Source organism: Struthio camelus, chromosome 3 (genome assembly GCF_040807025.1).
Source record: "Struthio camelus isolate bStrCam1 chromosome 3, bStrCam1.hap1, whole genome shotgun sequence".
Classification (NCBI taxonomy): domain Eukaryota; kingdom Metazoa; phylum Chordata; class Aves; order Struthioniformes; family Struthionidae; genus Struthio; species Struthio camelus.
Window position 1 is genome coordinate 15976861 of NC_090944.1, and position 25164 is coordinate 16002024.

General features: G+C 42.0%; 1 protein-coding gene across 4 annotated transcripts in view; it reads right to left on the minus strand.

The window, feature by feature from the left end:
- Window positions 1-25164, minus strand: part of KLHL29 (kelch like family member 29) — a 382418-nt gene that overhangs the window by 51049 nt on the left and 306205 nt on the right. For all 4 annotated transcript variants that reach the window (XM_068937065.1, XM_068937066.1, XM_068937064.1 and 1 more), the window contains 2 exons: window positions 16361-16499; window positions 1254-1453 (listed from right to left, as the gene is read on the minus strand). In XM_068937065.1, coding sequence (XP_068793166.1) covers window positions 1254-1453; window positions 16361-16499 — 339 coding nt within the window. The remainder of the gene's footprint in view (window positions 1-1253; window positions 1454-16360; window positions 16500-25164) is intronic.

The following is a 25164-nucleotide window of genomic DNA, read 5'->3' on the forward strand; positions in this document are numbered from 1 at the left end:
CTAATCTCTCATCTTCCACTCTGCAATTTTAGATGTCATCTTAAAATAAGAAGTGACCAGGAGAAACCTACCATGTAGGCTGAACATAAATTTGGGTTCCAGAGGGGATGACATCTCCAACAACAAGCTAGGAGTTGAGGGAGACATTTTAAAGCCTGAGTAGAAATCTGGTGTCCAAAAGTATTTCAAACTTGACCATGGGAAGTAAAGTCATATAAGATCAAGACTGCACTTTCTGTATTGATAAGATTATGTTAATCAATAATTTACAGATGTTTACTATCTCATTAATAGACATCATAGCCATGCCAATGAAGGAGTGGCATGTGATACAGGCAGGAATTTGAACCAACACGTTTTCCAGTTGAGTTCCAGTTCTGGCTCCTGTTCTCCCATGACAAGAATGGGGCTGGTTGGTTCCAGTTCAGACCAGTAAAGCTTATTTAACTGAGCTGGTATCCATGGACTGTTTTGAAATAGTTCGTGCTGAAAACTGAATGCAAAATGCATGGAGCAGGACCACACAGTGCTCTGGGCTTCTCACGTGGCCATGAGGAGAAGGGCAGGGGCACCAGTGAGGCGTTCTACGCACCCTTGCTGGGGCAAATGCTGCCCGTGCACGCAGGGCACACCAGTTGCCATGAGCATCCTTTTGACCTCATGGGTTTGCCAACAAACCGTGTGTATTGATACCATATGTAGCAATCAGATCTTAGTTCTGTGTGAAGGAGCAAATCCCATGACCACTCAACCTGCAGTAGGTAAAACAGAGATTTTGTCTATGAGAACACGGTGAGTGGAAGGAATTTCTCAGGGATGGCAGAAAATGGCAGATCATGACTTCTCTGAGGGAGTCCAGCTCTACCTCCTTCAGTGCATGGCCAGCCTAGTCCGCCACAGTACCCAGCATTTGCTGTCACGTCAGAAGCTGCCTGTACCTTTCAGCCTGATCTGTGGCAAGACCAACCTCTGTGACATAAAATGTCACATTGATACCAAGTATAAAAATACAAAACAACAGAAATCTAGCGAAGATGTGAATGCAGTTGCTCTTAAACAGGCTTCACTTCTTTATATCATTTTCCACCAGCCACTGTGTCAGCATTTTAAATGCGACTCTCAACTCAAAGAAACCATGCTTTGCATTATATTTAATCTTCAGTTTCCTAATCCCCTTGTAAGAGCCATTAAAATAAAGTCTTAGAAACCTTGAAACGTGACCTTAAACTCTCACTAGATGGAATGGTTCTTACCTAGAAACGAAACGCACACTTTACAGAAAGTATGAAACTGGAACTTGCTGGCAGCTTCCAGTAGAGTTTTTGCATTGGCTGAATCGATGATCAAGGAACCTGTATAAACAAACTCCAGGAGTAACTCCAGGACATCTGCGGTGAGGTTTGACATGGCCAGTTCCAGCTTCTCCCCGCTTCGGCTACCATCTCGCGGTGACCTGGCAACAGCAGACAATGAAATTACGGACATTACGCCATCCCCATTTTGTTGGCGCTTATTGATTAGTGAGGACTAGGGAATCGTTTTGCACCTCATTACATTTCTCCTTTTTTTTTGTTTACGGAACTGAAGATATGAATTTTAAAATAACTGAACTTAAAGACTTTAACTGGATCTGAAAGAGAAGAGTCTTAAAGCAAGTCTTACGAAAAATCTGTTTATTGCTACTCTGCATTTTCATGCAAAAACAGTTGCAAAAGAAAAGGAAAGGAAAGAAAGAAAAAGAAAAAAGAATGAGCCAACATTAATGAAAATGAGGAACAGGATTAGCTTTCAAAGGGAAACAATACATTTTAACATCTCGGTTAACATCTCATCTTCTGTGCATAATATAACTGCTAAGGAAAAAAACCTCTTCAATTTCAAGAGAAAAGGTCATCTAGTTTTTCAGGAATCCAGTACTAGAATAATTTTAAATGTCATGTGCATTTAAGGATACATTTTAAGACCTTTTCATCAGAAATAACAATAATAAATATTAATTTCTGTTTGGCTTGGACTTCTCAGTGCATTAAAGTATATATATGATATATATGATACATACAGCCATATAAAAATATATATACTCATTCTAAAAATCTATTGTTCCCTTTTAGGCACTAAAAAAAGGAAGCCCCTCATGGCAATTGCTTTGAAAACTGAATACAAGACAAGATAGACAGACAAAATGGTTAGAGCAAAGAAGGGAAAGGGGGAAAACAACAATCAGCTCTGCCACAGGAAGCCAGCAGCCATCCTCTAGGAGTTTCATGACTGTGGCCTACGGTTTTTCCTGCATGAAGTGCTGAACAATTTGGGGATCAAAGTATCTCCTGCATTTGAAGTGTGGATTAGTGCTTGTGAAATTATTGGACAAAAAAAAAAATATCATACTGAATTAAAATAAGGGCCCAGTTCCTAATGCATGGTTGGCTGATGTGTCTGCAACACTAAAGGCAGGTTACACCTGAAAGACAAAAACGATAATAAATTTGGTAACATCAAGGAGGGGAGGGGAAATCTGTTGGAGTAAGAAAATAAACTCTTTTAACGGTTAGGACCACCCAGCACCTTCTCAAAGAAACATGAGCTTCTCCTACGCACTGGACAGTCAACGCCTGCTCGCTCCAGTTCTGCTTGAGCACGTGTAAAAGCCATAGAACGATTGACATGAAACCACCAGAGCATTCTGCAAGACTGCTATGGACTGGCCAACGTATCATTGTTCATTGGCTATGCCAGCTTTAAACATGAGCAAGAGCACTCCCAACCTCTTGGATTCACGGAGCTGCCTAGAAAGGTCAGACCTCTATTGCCGTAACGGAGCAAGAGAAAACAACATACAAGGCTCAATGTTGTTCCCTTATGAAAAAACATGAATGAATCACCCACCTCTCTAATAACCCCTAGAATAGTTTGGGGAAATACTTGAATTTTCCAGTGGATGCTTTGTCACTGATCTTCCATCTACTAGCCCTGTTCAAGTCAAGGGCTCTGTTTTCAGTTAACAGGAGTCTTTGGAGAATCAAGGCCTTAAAGACGTTTCATTCAGCTATTTAAAGTATTTATGTGTTCTCCATTACCATAATGAAGGAGCAGCTAGCAGGCCTTAATTTCATGTGTTTCTCTAAGGCACTGAACAACTGTTACGCCCATTCCCAAAAGCGAAACTGCAGCATACGGAGACCAAGAGACTTGCCCATGATCACAGAGGAAGTCAGTAGCAAAGCAAGGAACCGAACCCCATTTTTTTATTCTAAATATTGGCCTGTCCCCTTTACATGGGCGTGCCATTGGGTTAGACGCTGTTCCACAAGCAGAAAAAAGAGTAGGTATTGATTATGACACTAGTGGTGTCCCAACAGGCACATGTGTGTACACTGCCCCTGAATCCTTGTGCTTTATTGCACCCAATAGTCTTTCTGAACTTTCTTTTCTTGCATATGGATTTGATTTTGCACTTGAGGCAGAAAACCTCAGGTGTGGAAACAGAGGAGTCACCATTTCCTAAAGCCTCAAGAGGATGTCATAAAATGTTGTTTTCTCTCCCTCACCCTCACATACCAATAACATCCCCCATAGCTGATTTATCTGCAGTCGCGTGCACATCTGGTGCTGCACCCAGGGCTATCGAAAAGCCCGCCTGCTATGGATGCCATTATTGCTGGGTTGTCTCCAGTAAGCAGTTAGTACCTGACAGCGAGTTCACGTTCACAGAGGCCTGAGTGATAAGGGCTTTGCCTAATAATTTAAGTGAAATTTGGAGGTACCCAGCAAGTGACAGAATCAGGCTCTTCGCATGGTGTGAAGCCCCACCGTAAGCATTTATTTATGGCACTAATTCCTCTGTGCTGGCGATGGCCGTGGGAACAACTGCGTGTGATGGGGCAGCAGCGACCGCGGGAATTGCTCGCTTTTCCGTGGGGGGCTCTGGGCCCTGAGGAGCTGGCACAGAGCAGAAAATGATGTGACACCAGCAGCCCAGCAGACACATACCGATGTTAGCAACAACTTCAAGTTATTATTTTTTCAGAATAATTAAGCAATAATCTCTTTTACTTTGTAATACACCAAGCAATAAACTGCTGCTGCAATTGATTAAACGCCAAAGAAAAGCTAAGGTGTTTAATCAATCGCTAGAGCCACTTACGGTAAGTATAATACAAAGCTACTGAGATTATTGATATTACACAATGAGCCAGAAATGGGAGAGCAAATTGTGCCTGTTCCTTCCTCTGTGATGGTTTGAGAGGGCTGCGCTGTTTCGCTTGGGCTTTCTAAGCAGCAAATGCTTAGGGGCTGGAGACCTGGCTGCAGCAGGTCCTAACGGCTCAAAAGTGAATTTTTGACAGAATGGAGAAAAAAAAACTTTATGGAATGAGATTTATGTAACTGAAGTTGAAAATGTCAAAATTCCATGAATTTCTTCTCTTTAATGGTTTCAGTAAATCAGGTTGTGGAATTCCTTTCTCAGCCTGACTAAAACACAGATAGCACTCCTTATTTTAACATGCATTACAAAATCAATACCCTCTGCGCAGTTATACTTCATATATTTAGAACATATCTGTCTCTTAGTTACTCTAGAGCAACCACAGAGAATTAGCTAAAGCTGCGTTACAATAATGGAATTTATTTTATTTATAATTTTTTCTAAATTCCATATTGTTCTGTTTAGAATAGAATATTCTACAGTATTTAGAAAGGCATATGCAGTCGATTAGGAGAAAATATGTACGAATGCATACAACCGGGCCCCAGATGTCTGACCCTGTATAATTTACATCAGTAGGGGTTTCGTCTGCGGCGCTGGTAGGTGCAAACATTTAGAAAAGTCTGCTCTCAGAAATGCCAAACCCAAAATTTCTATCAACTTCTTATCAGCTGTGAAGGGATACAGCTCTACCTGGTCTATGCTCCCAGTCCCACACCCCTGGCAAAACACAGGGGAATTTTAGGGAGCCGACAGCCTGTCTGCTTGGTGTTTCAGTCTCACTTGAAACCAGGCAATGTATACTTATTGTCCACGGACATCATTAAATGTGGCACATTTTGTTATTTGCTGTGCGAGCTCTGAGGTTTAAACAGAATGATGTCATTTTATTGGCCTTCTAATCATTGCTCATATTATAAAGGTCACACGTTTCACTTGGTGGCAGAAAATCAATAACTCTCCCAACAGCCTCTGGGGGGGAAAGTTTGCTTCTGAAGAATAATATGTAATAAACAATTTTAGTCCTTACTTTATCATTGCTGTAATCTTTGAGAATTGCTAAAGTAAAAATCTGGCAAAGGCTGATATATAAACTCATTAAAATTAGGAAGTGATTTAGAGCAGGAGTTTTAAAAGATTTATCTTGGGCTAAACAGCAAAGAGGTTTGTTTAGGTCTACATTTGAACAAGCTACAAGAGCTCTTTAACAGCTTAATTTTATGGTAGCTGTTGGGGAATTCTTTCAGATTTACAAATCATGTCTTTCCCCAGCAAGGTGATAGACCTGGGCAATGTGCATGCAGAACTGAACTAACAGATAAGCCGGAAGCACATGTCCAATCTGAATGGATACGCCGGAGCTACTGAAAAAAAATTTTGCATTTTCTGGCATAATTAGGTCTAACAAAATAAAGGCAAGGCCTCTGCGCCTATTCTGGTTACGTATCCTTCAACTTAATTACCTAAACTGGAGAAGACAAAGGCACAGGGAGCCTTTCAAAGCAAAAGATAGCTCGAGTGACAAAACAAAATTAGCGTCTCTTTCTTTTAGTTAATATATACAAAACAGTTAAAATGTTTAAATCCTGACAGAAGACAAGAAAATCTCCCAAGCCTCGTCTGCAAGATTTTAGGAGCTGTATCTCACAAAAAAGAGTCGAGACCTTTATATTTGCGGTATTCATTTGTCCTTGAAAATCATTTCCATACATGCAACACGCAGAGACAAGAATCACCGCTCGTGGCTTCGTGCTTAAGCGAGATGCAACCGAGTTTTCTGCGCCTTGCGTTATAAATATAGATATGTATATCTATGCATTTGCACTGCATTATTCTTATCAACACGTTCACTGAACAGAACTTCTGTGTGATTCAGTTCCCAGCAGTTACTAGTGAGATGCTTAGAGCTGCAAAACAGCATTTAGAGCTGGACTAAAATAGCTGCGTAAGTGAAACACTGCTAGCATTTCAATTTGTCAATTTATGGACAAAGCTACCACCTCTAATTCAGACTTTCCCCTCGATTTGGATAGGCTGCCTTCATCTGGCTAGCCACATTATTTTGATTGACTAATGGTTTGGCTAAAGCCCCGTTCACTTCTAGCTCAAACGCAAGGAGCTACCTACACGCGGCCCAGATGCCAGGCCACCCTCTGTTTACAAGCTATAGTCTCCGAGTCAAAACAAATTCTGGATGTTCAAAATGGAGCCATCTGCATGGAATAAACATGAAAAATGTGAAACATTTGATGTAAATGTACATTAGTGACGGGGAACAGTTGGTTCAGCTTCCTCCCAGACTGCTTCGTTGGGAACAGGAGGACTAGCAGAGTTTGTGACACCTATTTACAGCCGAAGCCGTATGACTCACTGCGCCATAGGCTCAAAGGTATGATGAGCATTTCAGATTTGCACTACTTTGACTGTCTATTCCTCAGGCCCTGAGCCAAATCATGGCATTTTGTGACAATCTGAATATCCTCTGCTGAAACTACAGGCTTGAACTGCCGGGAGGCTATGGGGCTGCTGGCACCGCGCCGGGCTGTCCCTTTCAGTGCATCCTGACCCAGCATCCGAGACCTCTGTTTCGGGGCTGCTCCCTCCCTGCACGGAGCGAAGCCCCTTCAGAGGCTTCCGGTCAAATTAAATTGCTTTGTTTCCCGAATAGCGCGTTGGTCTACGGAAAATAGGAAAGCCAAGATTTTTATGTAAGATGAAGCACTTACTTAAATGAGGGGGAAGCTACTTCTTTTTATCTATGTCAAATTATTTTGATTACCAATGAAAGGACTTGACTGGAACAGGCAGCTTCTCATGAGGCTTAAGAGTTTGTTCGTTCCGTACTCACTAAAAACTCCTATTCAAGTCTACACAATTTAAACCAAATATCTTATTTACTGTGGGACATAATCCTCAAGGCACTAAAAATCCAGGCAAAGAACAGAGCGTATTAAATGGTTCAAAAACCACATGGATATTTATCTTGGGAGAAGCAAAAGAGAAACTTAGTTGCATTATAGCCAGCCTCCAGTTGAGATCAGAGCAGATACTGCACTCTACATGGAAAGTGCTTTTTCCTACCTAAGAGCTTGATTTATCGTCCTATATAATTACAGGCTCATGGTATAAATGCATAGATACACAAACATACCAACATGCGCTTCCACAACACACGCGCCAAGATGCATACCCAGATCGTGGTAACAGGTTATTTACTGAGTTATTCAAGTTTATGCAGCTGCAAGGTGATCAATCATGTAAACGATGACAGCAAGGGACATTTATAGAGCACCATCACTGTAATATGCATGTCATAAGGCACTGAATGTTCTATTAAATAGGATTTAAAAAAAAATAAATTATACTCTAGCATTGCTTCTCCTTTGAAATTATTTTATCAGCCCCGAACGTATTAACTTGCAAATCTCTGCCTTCGTTTTACTATCTTGTAGATAAATATTATCTTTGAGCCTCAGCCACTATCCATCTGTCTCATGAGAGAAGAAAACATGTAGTGTAATGATGCTATTGTATGACTATGGTAAAGGACTAGTAAAATCACAAGATTAAATAAATTACATTGTTTGAACACAGGCTTGCAAATTTGTCCTGAAAATTTACCTGACCAACAAATCCATTTGCTCACTTTTTTACCAGAATGCCGACGCAAATAACATTCCCTGTTCCAGGCAAAGCAAATTTGGCAAGACCAGTTTAACTTACTGGGGTCAAATGCTGTCAGCTGGCACCTGCTCTGTCAGAACAGAATCAGGAAAGTTAAGGGACGCGAACTTACGCCTGTCCCAGCAGTTTCGGCTAATTCGCCATCACCTAAGTGATCGTTACCAACCAAGGCAAACATGGGGATTAACAGCAAATGCTTTGGTTAACAAACAACGCGCCCAGAATAAAGCCAAACAAACAAAAGATATCTACTCTTTTATCTACTCTACAAAACATATCTACTCCTAATGCTCTTCAAAGCCAGAACATAATCTAATTGCCCTGCAAGGGTTGCGTCGACAGGAGCGGGATGGGCGGCAGGCTGTAGCGCTACGGGGGCCGAGATCGCGGCCGGAGGCACAAATCTGCCTCCCTGCTGGGAGTGAAGAAAGAAGATGCCAAGCTTCGAGACGCTGGCTTTAACAAGGAGTGAGTGAAGGAACGAGCTGAAGAGCAAGCGCCCTTGGAAGAATGGTGTTGCATGACCTAGGCTTTGCTTGGGACCGAGGATAAACCGAAGCTCACAAGATATGGGTGGAGAAATAAAAAACTGGGCCATCTTATTAACAGTGTAAGAGCTCACTTGGTTGCAAGTGTCGCTGGCAGCCTGTTTTAGCAAAAAAGTGGCAACATAGTCTGAGGTGAGAAGTGCGGTTTGTTAAAGGTAAATAAAAGATGCAAGCAGGCTTTGGTGGATTAGATGGGATGGAAGATTTAAACTAAAATGACAGAATAAAGCAAATTTTTCTCTTGTCAAACTTAAAGCGCATCCCCTTAGCCAACCGATACCTGATTCGTTTAATGATATTACTATATCCTCAAAAAATAGCGTAGCAGAGAGTCGGTATCATGCAGATAATAAATCTGTTTATTAGGAACGTGGTGAAATTTATACAAGTAATTATCTAGGTAAGTCTATCCAAGGCTGCTTCTCATCACTGCAATGTCTAGAGGGGAAACAATAACAAAATAATGATAACCACAATTATTATTTATTACTACTACTACTACAATTATGGTACTGCCCGAAGATGCCAATCAGCATTTCGGTAACTAGAATTAATTTTGTTAGGCACTGGTCCTTTGACGCTCTGCTACAGGGTGTTGCTAGACTATTTCTCTAATATATGTAGAACCAGCCTGGGCTTGGGACAGGAATAAAAAGTATTCTGCCACATAACCTACGGCCCCGGCGTATACGGGAAAGGGCAGGCAACTCTTCTCTTGACAGCGCTGCCTGGCTCAGCCCATCAATCCTGGACCACGCCAACCCGCAGGACTGCGCTGAGTGTTTAAAACACCAAAGCTCAGCTCTACCCAAGCAAAAAGACAGGATGGTGATCTGATATGATCCTAACCTGGCTGCATTAATTCAAATCCATGATCCCAATCCACCAGTGGCTAATCCTTGATGATTTAAATAAAAGGAAATGTACTGCTGATCCCTGGAGCTACCTGCTGGCATTTGGCAGCCTGAGATTTGATTACCCTCATTTTAGGGCAAGACTGGCTTTCGGAAGCAGCCCAAAATGACAGCTTTCAAGAACGCAGTGACGCTGAGCAAGTTATTTTGTTCCCCTCTCTTTGATCCACTTAGTTTTAACTGGACCTCGTTAGATAACCGTTCCCTTTTGCCCCAAAATTTCAACACAGTCAAACCCCGACAGGGCCGGGAGATATAAGTATAGGTAGGTCCCGCGAATCAGCACCTTATAAGCGGCTGCATGACAGCAGCGCGGCTCGCAGATAGCTCTAGCCAGAGCGAGTGCAGGCGAGCTGATTAGTCCGTCAGTCCTCAGGTAAGATTTGCGAGATCTGTAGTTCTGTCTAGAAATTACGCGCGGCAGAAGCCCCAACTACAGCAAACAGGGACGCTGCCAGCGCGGGAGAGGTTAAGGGATTCTGCATGGCCCCTCCGCAAGCTGCTGCCCTTACGAGGCTTGAGAAGGAGCCCTTTCAGTCCCCTGCGCCGGGCCAGGGAGCATTTATCCGTCCGTCAAGTCAGAGGTGACATCCAGCGCAAGCCCCGCTCGTCCCCCGCCGCCACCAGCCGGGCTGGGACGCCTGCTGCTGCTGCCGCTCTCGTCCTCAGCCTGGCAGCTCAGCGCGTGGCTAAAGAGTTGTAACCTGCAGCTTGTTTACGTAGAAGCCTGGACATTTTTGCTTGATGAAAACATGTTTTCCAGGGCCTGGCAGCTGCAAAATTTGAAAGTGAGTAGCCAGCGCTGCAACGCGGGGTGGGAGCGCTGCGCCCTCGCAGGCAAGGGGCCCCGGAAAGCTGTGAGCTGTTTCCCGTGCCAGAATTTTATGCCCGACCCACGGCAATTTGGAGTTCCTCGTTTAAGAGAAAATGTCACCCCTAGCATAATCTACACCTCCGCCCCGGCACTGAAGGGAAAAGAATATTTTATGCCCTCGTGCAGCCTCCTGTTCTCCTAGACTCCTTTAAATGGTTTAGCAGAAACCGCTGATGCTGCCTGTGTACAATACACCTCTACCGGCACCTGGAGCAAACATCATATTTTTAACTCCCAACTTCTCTGTTTTCAAAGAAATACAATAATTTGTTTCCAGATTTATTCTGTGTTACAACGGCGCTAAAGAATGCAGATGTAGAAATGCTGCCTACTTCTCCACTGGAGTTAAAAGCACGGTTCTTAATAAGCAGGAAAACACGAAGGGGTCACCAAGAGTAGATTTTTCTTTCATCTGCTATTTCTCATTTTGGGCTTTTTACAACGTAAACACAAACCAGACAGTCTGTTTTCCAGACACCTAAATGCTTTTGCAGTTTTGTCAGGCTGTTTCAGATGCATAGAGGCAGGTTTCTCTGTCTTGCATCCACACGCTCCCTTTCTTCACAGCGGTGTAAAATGCTGAATGACATCTCTGTCTTCGGTGCGGGTGTAAAGCAAAAGAAATTTGACCCTCTCACCCTAACTGCTTTACTTCTGCCTTCCTGCCCTGACTTCAAGTCCTAAAAGAGGATTGCATCGTCTTTTATATTTTACAGAAAAAAAACCCAAACCCTAAACACTTGCAAAAAGAGGCAAGGCATCCTGGAAAAGCAATTTGGCCAGGAACTCGCTGGCTCTGCTCCTTAGGAAAAGAAGGCTGAACATTGCATTGCCAGATTACACTGCATTAAAATTGCTTGCTTTGCGATTGAATCTCTGTGTGTGTGTGTGTCTCACGGTTAGGTGCTACTGGAATTAGCCAGCCATTGTGGCTTCAAAGTTAGAAAGCATCATTAAAAGCCAGTCTTGAAAAGATAAAGGTTACAGGATGGGATTTGAATGACTTTAGGAACTGGCCATGGAGGAAAAAAACTGAGGTCTGCTCACAAAAATCAGCACTTGAGCCAAGAAGAGACTCTTACGTCAAACATTTCCTATTATTAATGGCATATTTGGTACAGATTCCAGCGCTTTGGGTTGGAATAAGAAGGAGAACGCACCAAATTAAAATGTTCCGGTGAAACTCACTTTGTTACAGAAATATCTGACATTCCCTCTACCCAGCAGCTGTGCTCGTCTATCCCAAACGCAGTCTGGAAAAAATGATACCTCCTCACGGGATTTTCCATTGCTTCCTTCCTTACCGAACGCACACATGTTCCACCTAGCTCTTCTAGGGCAGATACGATCCCACCTAGCTCATTCCTCCCCTTCCCCAAACCAAGGAGCTTTAGCTGGACTGGCCTAAACAGGAAAATCTGAGTTCTCAGAGAGGGGCGCTTGGGACATGGGGTTTTAGACAGATCTTGACCTACTTCTAATCTCCATGGACACATTATCAGCATACGTACGTGCCATTCAGACAAACATTTGTTTTAGGAAGGAATACTTCCTGTACTTTTAGCCAGCCAGGACTGGCTCCAGTCCAGTGGAAGCCAGGTGACTAGCCTTTTGCTGCAGGCAAGGAAGGGTGAGCACTTCCAGAAGGCAATTCATACTCCTTATCCTAAGGTGGGATGTGCTACCCTCTAGACATTCCCATCGTCCTCCAAGCCTACAGCGGAAGCCTGGACAGCCAGCTGAGGCTGGACACCTGCAGTAAGCAACGCAACACCTGTCCTAAGCGAATAGCCTAGGAAAGGCACCTTGGCTTTCTCTGTATTCATAGAATGAATCCCACCTTCATCTCCTATCTTAAACACTTATTTTATGGTGAGCTGACTTGCCTCCTGGAGGGTGCCTGTCTCTCTGCTGACCATAGCAGGTGTCGAGATGACTAGTTCAGATTTAAACTGCCTTACACGGCAAACTTGGGCCCAAATGTTAGTTGACTAACAGAGTCAACAAGCACATGTGATCACTCCAGGGGGAATCTCCTGCCTGCCTGCACTTCAGTACCTGAATTAAGGATAACATCTCCTTCTGGAAGCCTTCAAGGTGTTCCTCATTTTTGCTTGTACCAGAAGCTAGGTCCTTGCTTTGGGAAGGCTGATTTATTAAGTACCTAAAACATAGGTGCAAATCAGAGGCCCAAGTCAGGCAGAACGGAAACAAGTCTGGTCGGCGGTAGCCAAAGCTGGGTGCAGTGTGCCCATTTTTGGTGTTGCTACACCCAGAAGGGGTAAAACTCCACAGCCTCCGATAGCCTGCCTAGCGCAGAGTTCAGCTGCACTTTCAAAGCTGGGAAGAGTTCAGGCCTGGGCTTCCAGCTAAAGCATGCACGCAAAATACACAGACAGTATTTAGGCGACAGATCCCCATCACTGCTGCTATTTTGCGTCCATTTTCTCCGACAGTCCCATACTGCAGCAACCTTGTATGGGTCGCGGTTCGAAGAAGCTGACTAACCATATGCTTTTTCCAAGCCCAGACTAAGTATATTAACTTCTCCACAGGCTCTGTGCCTGAAGAAATAAGCAGCAAGAGCAAGCGTTCAACCCCAGATCTGTCATAAAGCAGGCTTAAACATTCACCAGAAGAAGAATATACTTTCAAGAGAGGACTTAAGGAAACCTAGCACTCCTCAAATATGTTTGATGCTTCATATTGCATAAAATTGTTTCTGAGGTTGTTAGTAACATAATCCCTGGGGTTACTGCAATATGTCCAGCAATCTTTGGGCATCCTCCCCCATCCCTCCTCTCCACTCGTCTCCTCTCTTTTCATGAACACAGGGCACAGCAAAGTGGATCAGACTTCAGGAACATTTCCCAGTACACCTCATCCTTTCCAGATGACTTTGCACTGAAAAGGACTGGGAGTGTTTCACATGACCAGCTGCTGCTGGGAGGGCAATGACCACGGGGCTCAGCTCCCAATGGCGCCTGGTGAACCTGTCTCCGACATCTTCTCAGCATGGGAAGGTGATAGCTCAGGCTCGGGACTGAGCTAGCCCAACCTCAGAAGGGCCGTGCCCATGTATTTTAAGATAAAGCACATGGAACAAGAACTTTTCTGGATACGGACCGGCATACTGCAGCATTAACCTTTCTCTGAGAAACCAAGAGGTCTCAGAATGTGTTCTCCTCGCCTTTCCTAAATAATACATAATTTTAAAATTGTCTTGGTCAGTCAAACCCAATTATCTTTTCATTATGGTGCAATATAAACAACACATTTTTCCTACTAATCCAATGACTAGTTGTCTTCAAATAGCCTTACTCAGGATGGGCAACAACTCTATTTCTCTTATCCTTTTTGTCTATATTTTCTTCTTGGAGGAGGGGATATCTCACTTGTTTTTGAATATTTCGTTTTCATCCTTTTGAGACACCACTTGCTATTCTACCGTCAGGTACCAAGTGCAACACGCAAAGGAATGAATGGCAAAACATGAGGCTAACAATAATTAGCCTACGACAAAGAACCGATGAGGTAAATACACGGAAAATATATAATTCTTTTTCTGCATGTTTATATGGATGTGTATAGCATCGTTATAACTAGATCATCTTCCCACTGATGTCTCTGGCAAACAATTTCTGCCTTCAATTGGAATGGCATCAGAATTTAACCCTAGCATACACTGGTTAAAATGTCCTTTATATTACATTTAACATAGACAGATCTCCTTTCTTCTTCAGCTAAAAAAATGCCATTTCTTGTTTTGATTTCTATGCTAATACAAAGAGTGCAATGTAAATCACATTTAACTTTAAGTACCATCTCAAAAGGATCTGTTAACAAATACCAGGAGAGGATTCTAGACATGTTATATTTATAAACATACTTACTTTGCAAACTATAATGATTTCGTATTACTGCGGGCATGACCCTACAAAATACTGAGTGCCTTTTGCAAGTTAAGTGCCTTGACTTTCATTGGCTTGATGGGGTTTCTAAAAGGGCCAGGCTTTACAGTCTCAGTATCCTCTAAAAAGCAAGTCTTTAGAAATTCCACCCCATAGTCCCAGGTTTATCATCCTGCAAAGAGACTAGAACACATTTGCTTAGTTTATAAGAGAATATTTATTTTTCCCACCTGACAGCTTTGCAAACTCAACTAGACGTCAAGCTGGATTCTCCCCTATTCAAGCACCATCAGCAGCAATAAAGGTATTTTTGCCTTGGCTACACCTGTGCAACTCCATTAGCCTTCATCAAGGTTATATGCGTGCCACTGAGGCTATATATGGAAGACGAGTGGGATGACAAGTCCTGACTGCGGACATAAATTGACCTCTGGAATATTTATTGCTGCTAATGATGTGAGAGAAGGCAAAAAGTGGTGGAGTTGGCAAATGTGATAAACCTCTCCCTATTTTTTTCTTGCACTGTAGGTGAGTCTCATGTGAGCCACTGAAAGACAATAAATGCTGAAATAAAGGGTTTTGCTTTCACAGAGTCCCTTCACAGAGCATTTTAAAAGTTTTTATCTTTTGTTTTAAAACGGATGCGTACTAAGCAATGTTCAATCTAAAGCATATCTCCATTCGATAATCAAATAATAAAGCAGCAATAATCCTCTCAGTGTGCATCTAGAAATAGATGCTGCCTGGTGACTTCTGCACACCCAGACATCTCTGCAGCCAAATCCCAATGACGTTCTTTGGCCAGTCAGTTATCGGATTTCTATAAATTGACTCTTAAGAGTTCCTTTCCCTACAGACTCTTTACCTTATCATTCTAAAAAGCCTATACTGTAGCCTTAACTATTAAATAATAATGAGCAGATGGAAGAGAAGGGACAGGAGAGATCTGGCATAGCTACAGCTAGCAATCATTAGATTTACAGAGGGGAAAAGACATGCTTCCTAGGCCAACGTATTTTTTATGAATAATTGATAAGGCAGTCAGTACAGTTATATCATAGAAATGTAATATATATCCATAATTATAAAAACAGCTTTGTGCAAAAGGACATAATACACTGAAAGGAGATACCAGCCAATATGCCATCCTGAAATAAAATACAGTCACTATTGTGTTAGTTGGCAAAATTTAAATACAGGATTTGAAGCAAGCAAAATGTTCTTTAATCCCATTTTTTAGCACAGTCCAGGCTCAGTCTGCTCAGGAAAATACTGCAAGGCAAAATCAGCAGCTGCATTAATTTGCTGATGATTGAGAGAAAAATGAAAGTTATCCTCATGTTTTTTTTTCTCCCTACTTGCTACTCTAACTTACTAATAATACGAGAGTACCAATTTATTCCTATGCGAGTACATGAAGCATACAAATTGAAAAATCAATGTAATGGAAAAAAAAAAGATTATCATGCACTGTTTAGAATCAATCAGCTAGAAACAGAGGGGGCAAAATGTGAAGGCGGAGACATGACGTTTAGAAAATGTACATATTACAGCTACCCTAAGCTAAGGCAAAGTGTTTGTAGGAGAAAACTACTCTTAGTCTAGCACGCAGACTGAGCTATATATTTCCCCAAAATGGTCTTATTTCCAATTTTTCCTAGACAAATTCAACCATTGGCTTTTCTTGGTTTAGAAGTCCCCAAATAATAAAAATATCAATCCCTTTGCCCGTAAAAGCCACACATAGCATGTAACAAAGATTTCAGGGTGAAGGGATTAACATACTCAAAATATTTCATCAGCATGACGCCCCAGCATCATTCACCAGCATGCTGATGGCTTATTGTAGCCCAAAGGACAAAACTTTTGTAGTATGTGACAAGTCCCTTGAAAACACGGACAGCCATAATTCTCAGCTGTGGCCTGAATCACTTTTAGCAGTTTTGTTTTAATCTTGTAAATCTCTCAGTGGCGGAACACTTTCTTCGGCCAAAACAGGCCGCTACTGGTCAGAAATAATTACGTTGTACGAGTCAGATGTGTAACGAATGGATCTGAGGCTCGGTTTGGAAATACATTCAGAGGAGGTGGAAAGAATGGCTACTGGCTCTGTGACAGGAGATTCAATCTTCATAAACCTGCAAGAGAGGGGAGGAAAAAAAAGCGACACAAATGCGCCCTACAAAAGAACAGAGCAGATCACAGCTGGAAGGAAGGCAAACCTTTTAATCAGGTCCTTGAAATACAAGCTGCAGGAAGCTAGAACATTTTGGTGGACTTCAAACTCTTTGCCTTCAACAATAATTTTCAGGTCTGTAAACTCTTTCGCTCTGCGTTGCTGGTTCAACTCCTTCAACATTTCTGCAGAACAGAGAAGACAGACAGTGCCAGGGTTCCCATTAAGAGTTTTTTTCTTTTTACTTTTTACTTTTTTTTTGTAAAGAAGTAGAGAAACAGGAAACAACTGATATTTTTGTTGGTAAGATTGGCTCAACACAGACAGTCAGAAGTTACAAACATAACACTAAAAAAAAAAAAAAAGCGGGAACCAGTAGGTCTAAACAACTGAAATACATATACAGAAAAAAAGCAAAAAACAATCCTAAATTTGGAAGGTTATAAACAAAACCAAAATATTTCAGCATCAGCAAATCAGAAACACAGAAATGCATTATCACAGAAAAGTTGAAAATAATTTGTTATAAGAAAAATCAAGAGCTAATGAATTTCTATACAAATGCAAATAAGTTTTGAACATACTGGAATAATATTAGTGAAAATATGGCACTATGATGTAATATGAACTGGATATGGGTCAAAATAATAAAACCACAAGACCTGCAAAAATTACATATCCTTAACTTATACATAGTAAAAATGTGTTAAGCCTCTCCGTTAAAAGAATGCAAAAGTACTCTATACATAGCATATTAAATCATAGTGAATAAAAAAATTAACCAAATTATCAATGCATCTTGCGATACACCTCAGCTGTATAGACTACAATTGCATATGTTTCGGAATTAGCTTAAAAGCATCCTCATGATAAAAAATAATCTCATACAGAGAATAAATTACTGCCTTTTATAGCAGCTCCCATTTTTTGCCCTCTGAGGATTTTCACTATCACAGCATTTTTATTTTTCAGCCTTCAATGGCTTCATTTGCAGCAACAATCAAGTTTCACACATCATGAGAGAATCACAATGATTAAAATAACCTATGAAAGTGTTTCCATCCTGCATTAAAGCACCTACCTTGCGTGACGCCTCCTGTTATACAGCCTATTGGTACTAACCGAATGAAATAAGAGCGTGCCACGTCGTCATGTCTGGATGTGTACTGCTAAGCAACCTACATGTTTTATAACCTGACTGGACTTTTAAGGGTAAGACTTCTCTCTAAGTTTGCAGACCAAAGTGGCTATCAAGATGAATAATATACTTTTCACCTGGGCAATAGTCTGGCGGTTCAAAAGCCAGTAATCAAGATGATAAAAGAGCTGATTTTAAATACTAAAGGATGTTGGTGCTATTTTATGTTTGCAATAGGTCAAGGTTCTCATTTTCTTCGTGCAACACCCTGAACACATTCCTCTTCAGACAGATCTGTAAATCAACAGTATTTCTTTACATGGAGGCCCTCTTTACACAAAGTAAAAAAAGACTTGGAGAGTGTGTAACTATAGCTGCAGTTAAAGGCACTGTCGGGCTCCAGCACTGTATTGCCAAAGCAGTGCCAAAAGGCCTTCTGTAAAATCGAGTTAGACCCAAACAATCTCTTTTTACTCCCCATGCTCGCCCAATGAAACTCAGCAAGAACCATTTCTGCGAAGCATCAGTGTTTAAGTAACAAGAAAGCATGCAAATATACTACGCTGCATTAAAAGAAATTGAAGTTCACCCAAACCCCAACATCTGCGGTACACATTTTTCAGGCCTAAGTAAATAAACGTCACCTTGCACATTTATGTCTATTTAATGGAAACACAGTAGAGTCTGAAAGGCTAATTATTCTGTGCTGAAATGGGTCAGTGCTCTCCAGAGAGCAAGCTGATCATTAGAGAGGGCACGGAAATAACAGCGGGCTCGTGTCGGATCTATAATAGAGGAAAATAAACCACTCTGTCCTGTGGGTGCTGTAGCATGGACTATTTTTCAAGAATTTATCTGAGCCAAAATACAATGGTATACTTCAAGCAAATGCGAAACTTAACATGGGATCCTAATGTTCACTCCTCCTCAGAAAAGTGTCAGGTCTGTGCTAGAGTCTGGCTTTGCCATGAACATTTCAGGCCTCAGCTGAAACTTTGGACACAGCGGGTGTTTCATCTGGTTTAGCGTCAGAGTGCCCAGCATCTTTGGTTTCACAGGAGTAGCACTAGATCTATCTTCGTCGCATTTTTTTGGAGGGGACTGAGGAGGAAATATTTTTCTCTCCCTCTTCACATAAGCTCTGTTTTTTTTTTTTTTTTTTTCTGTCTTGGCCCATTTTTCCACTTTCACTTAGAATAACTACATTTTCCTCCAGACCAATTTTCTGTTTTTCATGTCTTAAAGACAGTTACTTTTTCCCTCTAAACTTTCGGATATTCTGTGTTATCCCCTATTTAAATTCACTTTTTTCATTGTTTTCTGTCATTCCTGAGTTGAAATTTGCCCATCTACTTTCCTCCATCCACTATACTTGCACTTTTCCTATGCTGCTATTCAATCTTCTTCCTCTTTTGTAGTCTCAGTGGCAGCCCTACACAATCTTCCTTTCATGACAAGGGCTCCAATCAAGACTAAGCCATACAAGTTCAAGATTACACTTATGCAAGAGGTCAGTCTCCATTTCACTCCATTCCATTTCCTCCTTTTAAAGCCCATGATCAATTATTCTTAATGGTCAAAGATAGCAAGTGCACGAACAGCAGCCACACAGAGGGTCTCCCGCCTGGCAGGAGAGCAGTGGAAAGAGAGTTAAATTGGGCTCTGAACAGGCTGCGGGACTTGGGAGCTGGGCTTGGGCTGAGCAGGATAGTAAAGACCATCCTTGAAACCATGACAGCGGCTGAGATTGCCAAATATTGAGGCACAAAATGCAGGCACTGCACTGATGGGCGCTGGGCTCTCTGCGTCCATCAGGAGAGCTGGTTAGAGCGCCCATGTTCCCAGACAGCTCCCCCTGTAATGGACTGATTATTTGGACTTTACGGAGCAACCTTTAATTGCATCCAGTCCTGCAGCTCCTGGGCACAATTTCTACCTCTGCTCTTTACACACCTCAGTGTGCTTTATGCTACATGCATTCATTAAGGGAGGCACACCACAAAATGCAAGTCTGGAGCACCAGTGCAATTTGGCTCATAAAAAGCAGAAGCCAGAACAAGCCCTAATGAGACACCGAAGCTTCTCCTTTTCCTACAGCCATCTGGAGGAGGCAATTTCCTCTTCATCCCCCAACTTGCCATACTGCCCTCCACAGAAACAGGACCATGAACAGTCCTGTTTTTTTTTTTTTTTTTAGCTCAGTTTCTGCATTATAAAGAGAAGAGGCAGGTGGAGAAGAGAAGGAAGTCAGGAAACCGCATTGATTCATCGATCTTCCTAGCTGAAGCCCCTCTGTATTACTAAATAACTAGCGGGCATTAGTATTGGACACAAGGTTATATCAGAATGGGCCCTCATTCTCTAAGTATTTGTAATGCTCACAATGTGCTTAGCCAGCCATTAATGATTTATGAGGATTCAGGATCAGTTGCAAAACAAATTTTTTTACCAGGTAATAATGCCTGCCGATGAGTTGTAAAAGGAGAGACAACACTGTGCGGTCCTGGCAGTGAAAAATGATCTCAGCTGTCTCCCACTAGTCCCTTTTTTGGCGTACTCCTAATTTTCAGCTTTTCCTCCAACAAATGGAGTTCCCCGAAAGACTCAGACAGGCATGTACTGAGTATTTCCTATTGTTTATTTATTCCCTTATTTTCTTTGCTCTTACAGAGGGTTTGTTTGATTTCTTTTTTAAAGAAGTCCAGTTAAAATGATGTGCAGAGTCAATTAAAGGTTTCAGGAGGGTGGGAGGGCACTCATGTTCCCTCTTCTTGGTAACTCAAAGGAAATGTACTCACCTCCACAGAGCAAAGCATTTTCCTTGCCCCTCCTAGATGTCCAGCTGCACTGGGATCTCAGAAACCAAGCCAGTCCTTTCTGCCTTTTCCATCATTATTTATGCTAAATCATTCTCAGTCAAAACCTGGTTGAATACTTTCTTCAAAAAGATGTAAATAATAGACACCAGCGTGTTCTTCCATAGTTACATGAGCTGCACAGCAGCAGACCCTAAAGGGGACTTGACCTGAAACCCACAACCGAATATCTCTACGGAGTTTGAGAAAGCAAGCTCTTTCCATTTCACCATTATCAGCCTTCCCACTATTGCTTGGGGGCATTTACGCATAATTATATTGACAGTCCCAGAGACAATGTGGGACAGAAGATGTAAGTGGCTTTCCTCGGTCGGTAACAGAGTCTGGAAGAACTCAGAAGCTTTGATTCCTGGCCCCCAGCTCTACCCACTACATGACATTTTTTTCCTCTTAATTAATGGACAAATTACAAATTAAATCAAAGAGCCTATAAGCCTCGGAACAAATATTGGACCAAGAGCAACTGTGCAATATTGTAGATCAAGTAAAGGCAACAGAAATGATGCAGTAAGTCTTTTTTTTTTTAAATTATTCATGATCTGGCTATAAAAATGAACAAGGAACTTACTCCCCAACGTCATTTATTTTGTATTTCAGTCACAGTGGAGATTGGATACCCAGTCAAAGATCCTTGCTAATGCAAGTTTCGGTGGCACAACAGAAATTCTCAAGTTTCCTTCCATTTTTAACAACAAACTCATTACTTCAGCTTAAATTCTGCCAGATGTGACTTTGAAAGGTGGCAGTAACTGCTAAAACATGAAAAGTCTTGAAATATGGAAAAATGGTTTCACAAAAAGTGTTTTCAAAAGTTTGTTTGGAATAACTACCCTGTTATAAAACTGCAAAGGGTAATTGGTGAAACATCACTAATTATTCCCGTGAAGAACATGCAAGAGACCAATGCTTGCCCCGATAGCCTCATTCTTTCATGATTGGGTCAGAAAATACGGGAAAGCCAAGAAAAGCGATGAGAAGGAAAACCTAATTACTTTTTTGCCTTAATAAGTAAGAAGATTAATTCCCAAGGTTATGTTCCGGTTACGCAAAACAATCATTTTAACCATTCAGTGACAGCATGCACATTTGCACGTTTTGATAGAGAGCAGGAGATTGTATGTAGCCACAAGAAGTTAAATTACAAAGCCAAAGACCTAGTCATCCACTAGGAAGTTAAAAGTGTCAGGAAAGTCTGTGCTATGGTGAACCTGTACGTCGTTTATGTGGTTCCAAAGAGAAGAAGAGTGCTTTCCTCTTACGTGCTCTAGTAGTTCCTAAGGACGCTGCCAGAACTACACAAAGCTATGTGACCTGGCAAGAAATTGCACAAGACCTCAGGATTTTTCTGGCAATTTTGACAAGCCTTTCTTTCTCTTCAGTGTAACACTCACAGACACACGAAGAACCCAAAAGTCTAGAGAATGCCATAATAAATCACCCTCTCTACCCTCGTGCTGTCAATACGTAGTTCGATGTAGCTGCCTAGAGAAGTAGCAACTCACCGCCTAGTCACATTACTTGGCCAGTCTACCTAGACACATTTGGCTTTGCAGCTGCTGAAACTGTTCTCTGTTCCACAGGGGCAATTTGACACTGCAGACCCAACTATCACTGAGCAATATCCCTCAGGGCCTCCCATGATTATCGGACAGGGGGTTAGTTATTTCCCAGTTAACAAATACACCACTGGCTATAGCAGCTTCCATGTGGTGTGAAGAAAGTTCATGTCTCTGGAGAACAGCTTCCTATTCATGATGGAGGAAAATAAACAGATCCCTTATTCTCTTGTCCTGAAATGAAATAGTAAAGACAGAGGGGAACGAGGGAGATTTGGTGGTAACCATTAACACTTGCAGCTGTCTCAGATACTGTCCTGTGACCTTGAGTTTCCCTCCTGGACTCTAAAAATTATATGTCCAGTTGTTTAGGCTGCCACTATAGTCAAAAGAGAGACACAAGACAGTCTCATGCACAACCTATGCATTTCTGCGTGATAAGCCAGGCAGGCTGAAGTGTCCTCTCGCACGGGTATCTCCCTTCATGGATTACCAAGGGAGGTTAGACAAATACTTGAGACCAGGTACATTTTTTGGGCAGTAGGTCTGACTAAATCTATTGCACGTAAATATTTATTTATTTATTTATTTATTTTGCTGTTGGAACTGACCCCAAGAAGTGTTTGACTTCCGGTGACAGAGTGTTACTCCAGAAGTTGGCAAAGTCTTGTCAAGTGCTGGAGGAGGAGGTGAAGGTGACATGACAGAACAGGGGCTCAGCTATATGTGATCCTTGATCAGTGAGACGGGAAAGGCAGAAGAAAGGGGAAGCCCTCTCCCCCAACTACTGTGATGAAGCGTAAAGATGGCTAACACCTTGCGAAAGAGGTGCAAGAGTTCCTGTATTATACGAGGGTGTACACCGCATCTCCCAGTCTGTATTATTAAGGGTATTGACTAAGGACTCTACACAGGAGGCCACCTGGCTCCAAAGGCACCTGAAAACACTTGACTGCTTATGGCTAGTTTCCTGAATGTTTTGCTCTCATAAGCCCTTAAGCCAAATAAAATGAACAACTGACAAAAGCTCAGTGATGGCTGCTGGAGCACTGCAGGCTCAACGAGGCTGCGCACTGCAGAGCCTCTGCTACTACAGCTACGCCCCACAGTGAAGACGGAGCATATGTTGGTGGAGAGGTATCACTGCTGGGGTAGCTGCACCAAGCTCTCTGAACAAAAGCCAATGGGAGTCATCTTCTGCTGGCATAGATATATGTTGGATTTTGTCAGCACAGCAATGTGAAACGCGAGGCGGTGTGAATTTTTCATACTCTGAGCTGATACAACCATGGCAGCAGGACTTTGTGGTGTAGACCAACCTGTCTAGATCTGCTTAGTCTTGCTGACACTGTTATACACCTGTGCCGCTAAAGAAAACAGTAACAGATGCTGAAGAGTGGGAAAATATTTTTACATCCCATACTAAACAACACAAATGTGACAGTATATGATAAATCTGCTCAAAGGATTGTTGGCAATGAGATGCACCATTGCGCTAAATAATTTTCATTGTTCACATAGACAAATCCTTCTCACCTTATGGTGAGAAAGGGTCAACAGAGTCAGCTGCACTGATTATTCACTTGAGGAAGACAAGTACAACTGTACGTGTAAATGGAGCCTTTCTCAGCATATAAAAACTTAGGGAAGCCACAGTAGCAGGTTTTGAAAACAGTTTTCAGGTTATTGCCATCACTAGAACTGACATTAGGAGGGACCCGAAGGACTTCTTCACACCTTACAGAGTTGATATTTCCCCATGTTATGCCACGGAACTAGTTCAACATCTTTCCTGTTTACATTCAGAGATGAGCTACACACCGAATTTCTAGAAAATCTACTTAAAATGTAACTTCGGAGGGATTTCAGTGCCACAATTTATGCACGAAAAGTTTTTTAAAAAGGGAGTTCAGGGAGTTCAGGGGCTAGAATGACTCGTGCTTTAAAAATGAACTGCAATTACATTATATATGAAGGACAGGAAGAATGAGAAAAAACTTGGAGACAATCTGATCTCTTCAGTTTTCCAACACAAACTGTGATCCATGGCCCAATGGATCAGCAAAACCAAATGCCTGCTGAGGTGTTCAGGTGAAGATGGATCTTCCCATGTAGGGGCGTGCCATTTTTTTTAGGATTCACCGCAGATCAAGCATAAAGTTGGCTGCGTTCTGTTCTATATTGGACAAGGCAAACAAACCCCAGGAGAGCCTGGAAAATTGCTAGTATGGCCCCCTGTTCCATACATAACATGCCACTATTTCAGTTAGCACTGTAACTTGGCTTCCAGACAGACAATGATTTTCTCTGGAGACACAGAGAGAGAGAGACAGAGACACAGAGAGAGAGAGAGAGAAAGAGAGAGAGAGAGAGAGAGAGAAGGGAGAAGAAGAAAAAAATCTCTTCTCATTGGAGACTGAGAACAGCCTAGATTCAAACAGAAATTTAGTTCTGATTGTTTTATTTACCAGCAGACAGCCCTGAATATCAATACATGCTTAAGGGATAGCTAAAATATTTATTACTATGTGATTTGGGATGGATTCAGTACTATCCTAATTGCTCGTAGTAGAAGACTCGCAGATAGCTTTTAGACCTTTTTGATCTCTTTATGTAGCGCAAGGCATTAGCTAAACGTTTTCTAGTTTTGAAAGCTTCGAACAAGAAGCACCCATCTGTGAAACAGATAGCATAATCAACAGGCTCCCTGACATGTCAGCAATACTCAGACGCTGACCAGTTTTGGTGGGATAAGAACAAAAGCTGTGAATCGTGTGTTAACGGCAATCAGTCACACAAACGTGCACGCATACAGCAGGCAAGTAAAATGCTTGTTTTCTCGAAATATGAAAATAATAAAAGACAGGTTTCTTTAGATAAATCAGTGATGCATCCAACACAAATTGCAGATATTAGTGGTGAGAAAAAAAAAGGTAATGTGTAACTGTATGGCATAACACCTGCCAATCAAGGATTTCAAAGTGCTTCACCTACATTAATGGGTGCGTGTGGGGGTGGCCTCTGCCCATTTTAAACAAAAGCACTCTCCCAGAAACATCCACCTTCAACAGGGACAGGCCTTAGTTTTTTTCTTAATCTGTAGATAAGTGTAAGTAAAGTAATTCTCTGAGATAAGCCCATCTTTACTGATCAATGGTAACACAACCATCTCCTAACATTTCACGCTACTGCAATCTGTGATGCTGATGAAGGCAAATAAAAACAATTTAAAGCTCTGGCCTTGAAATCTCACACTTTCAGAAGGTATTGTCCACCATCT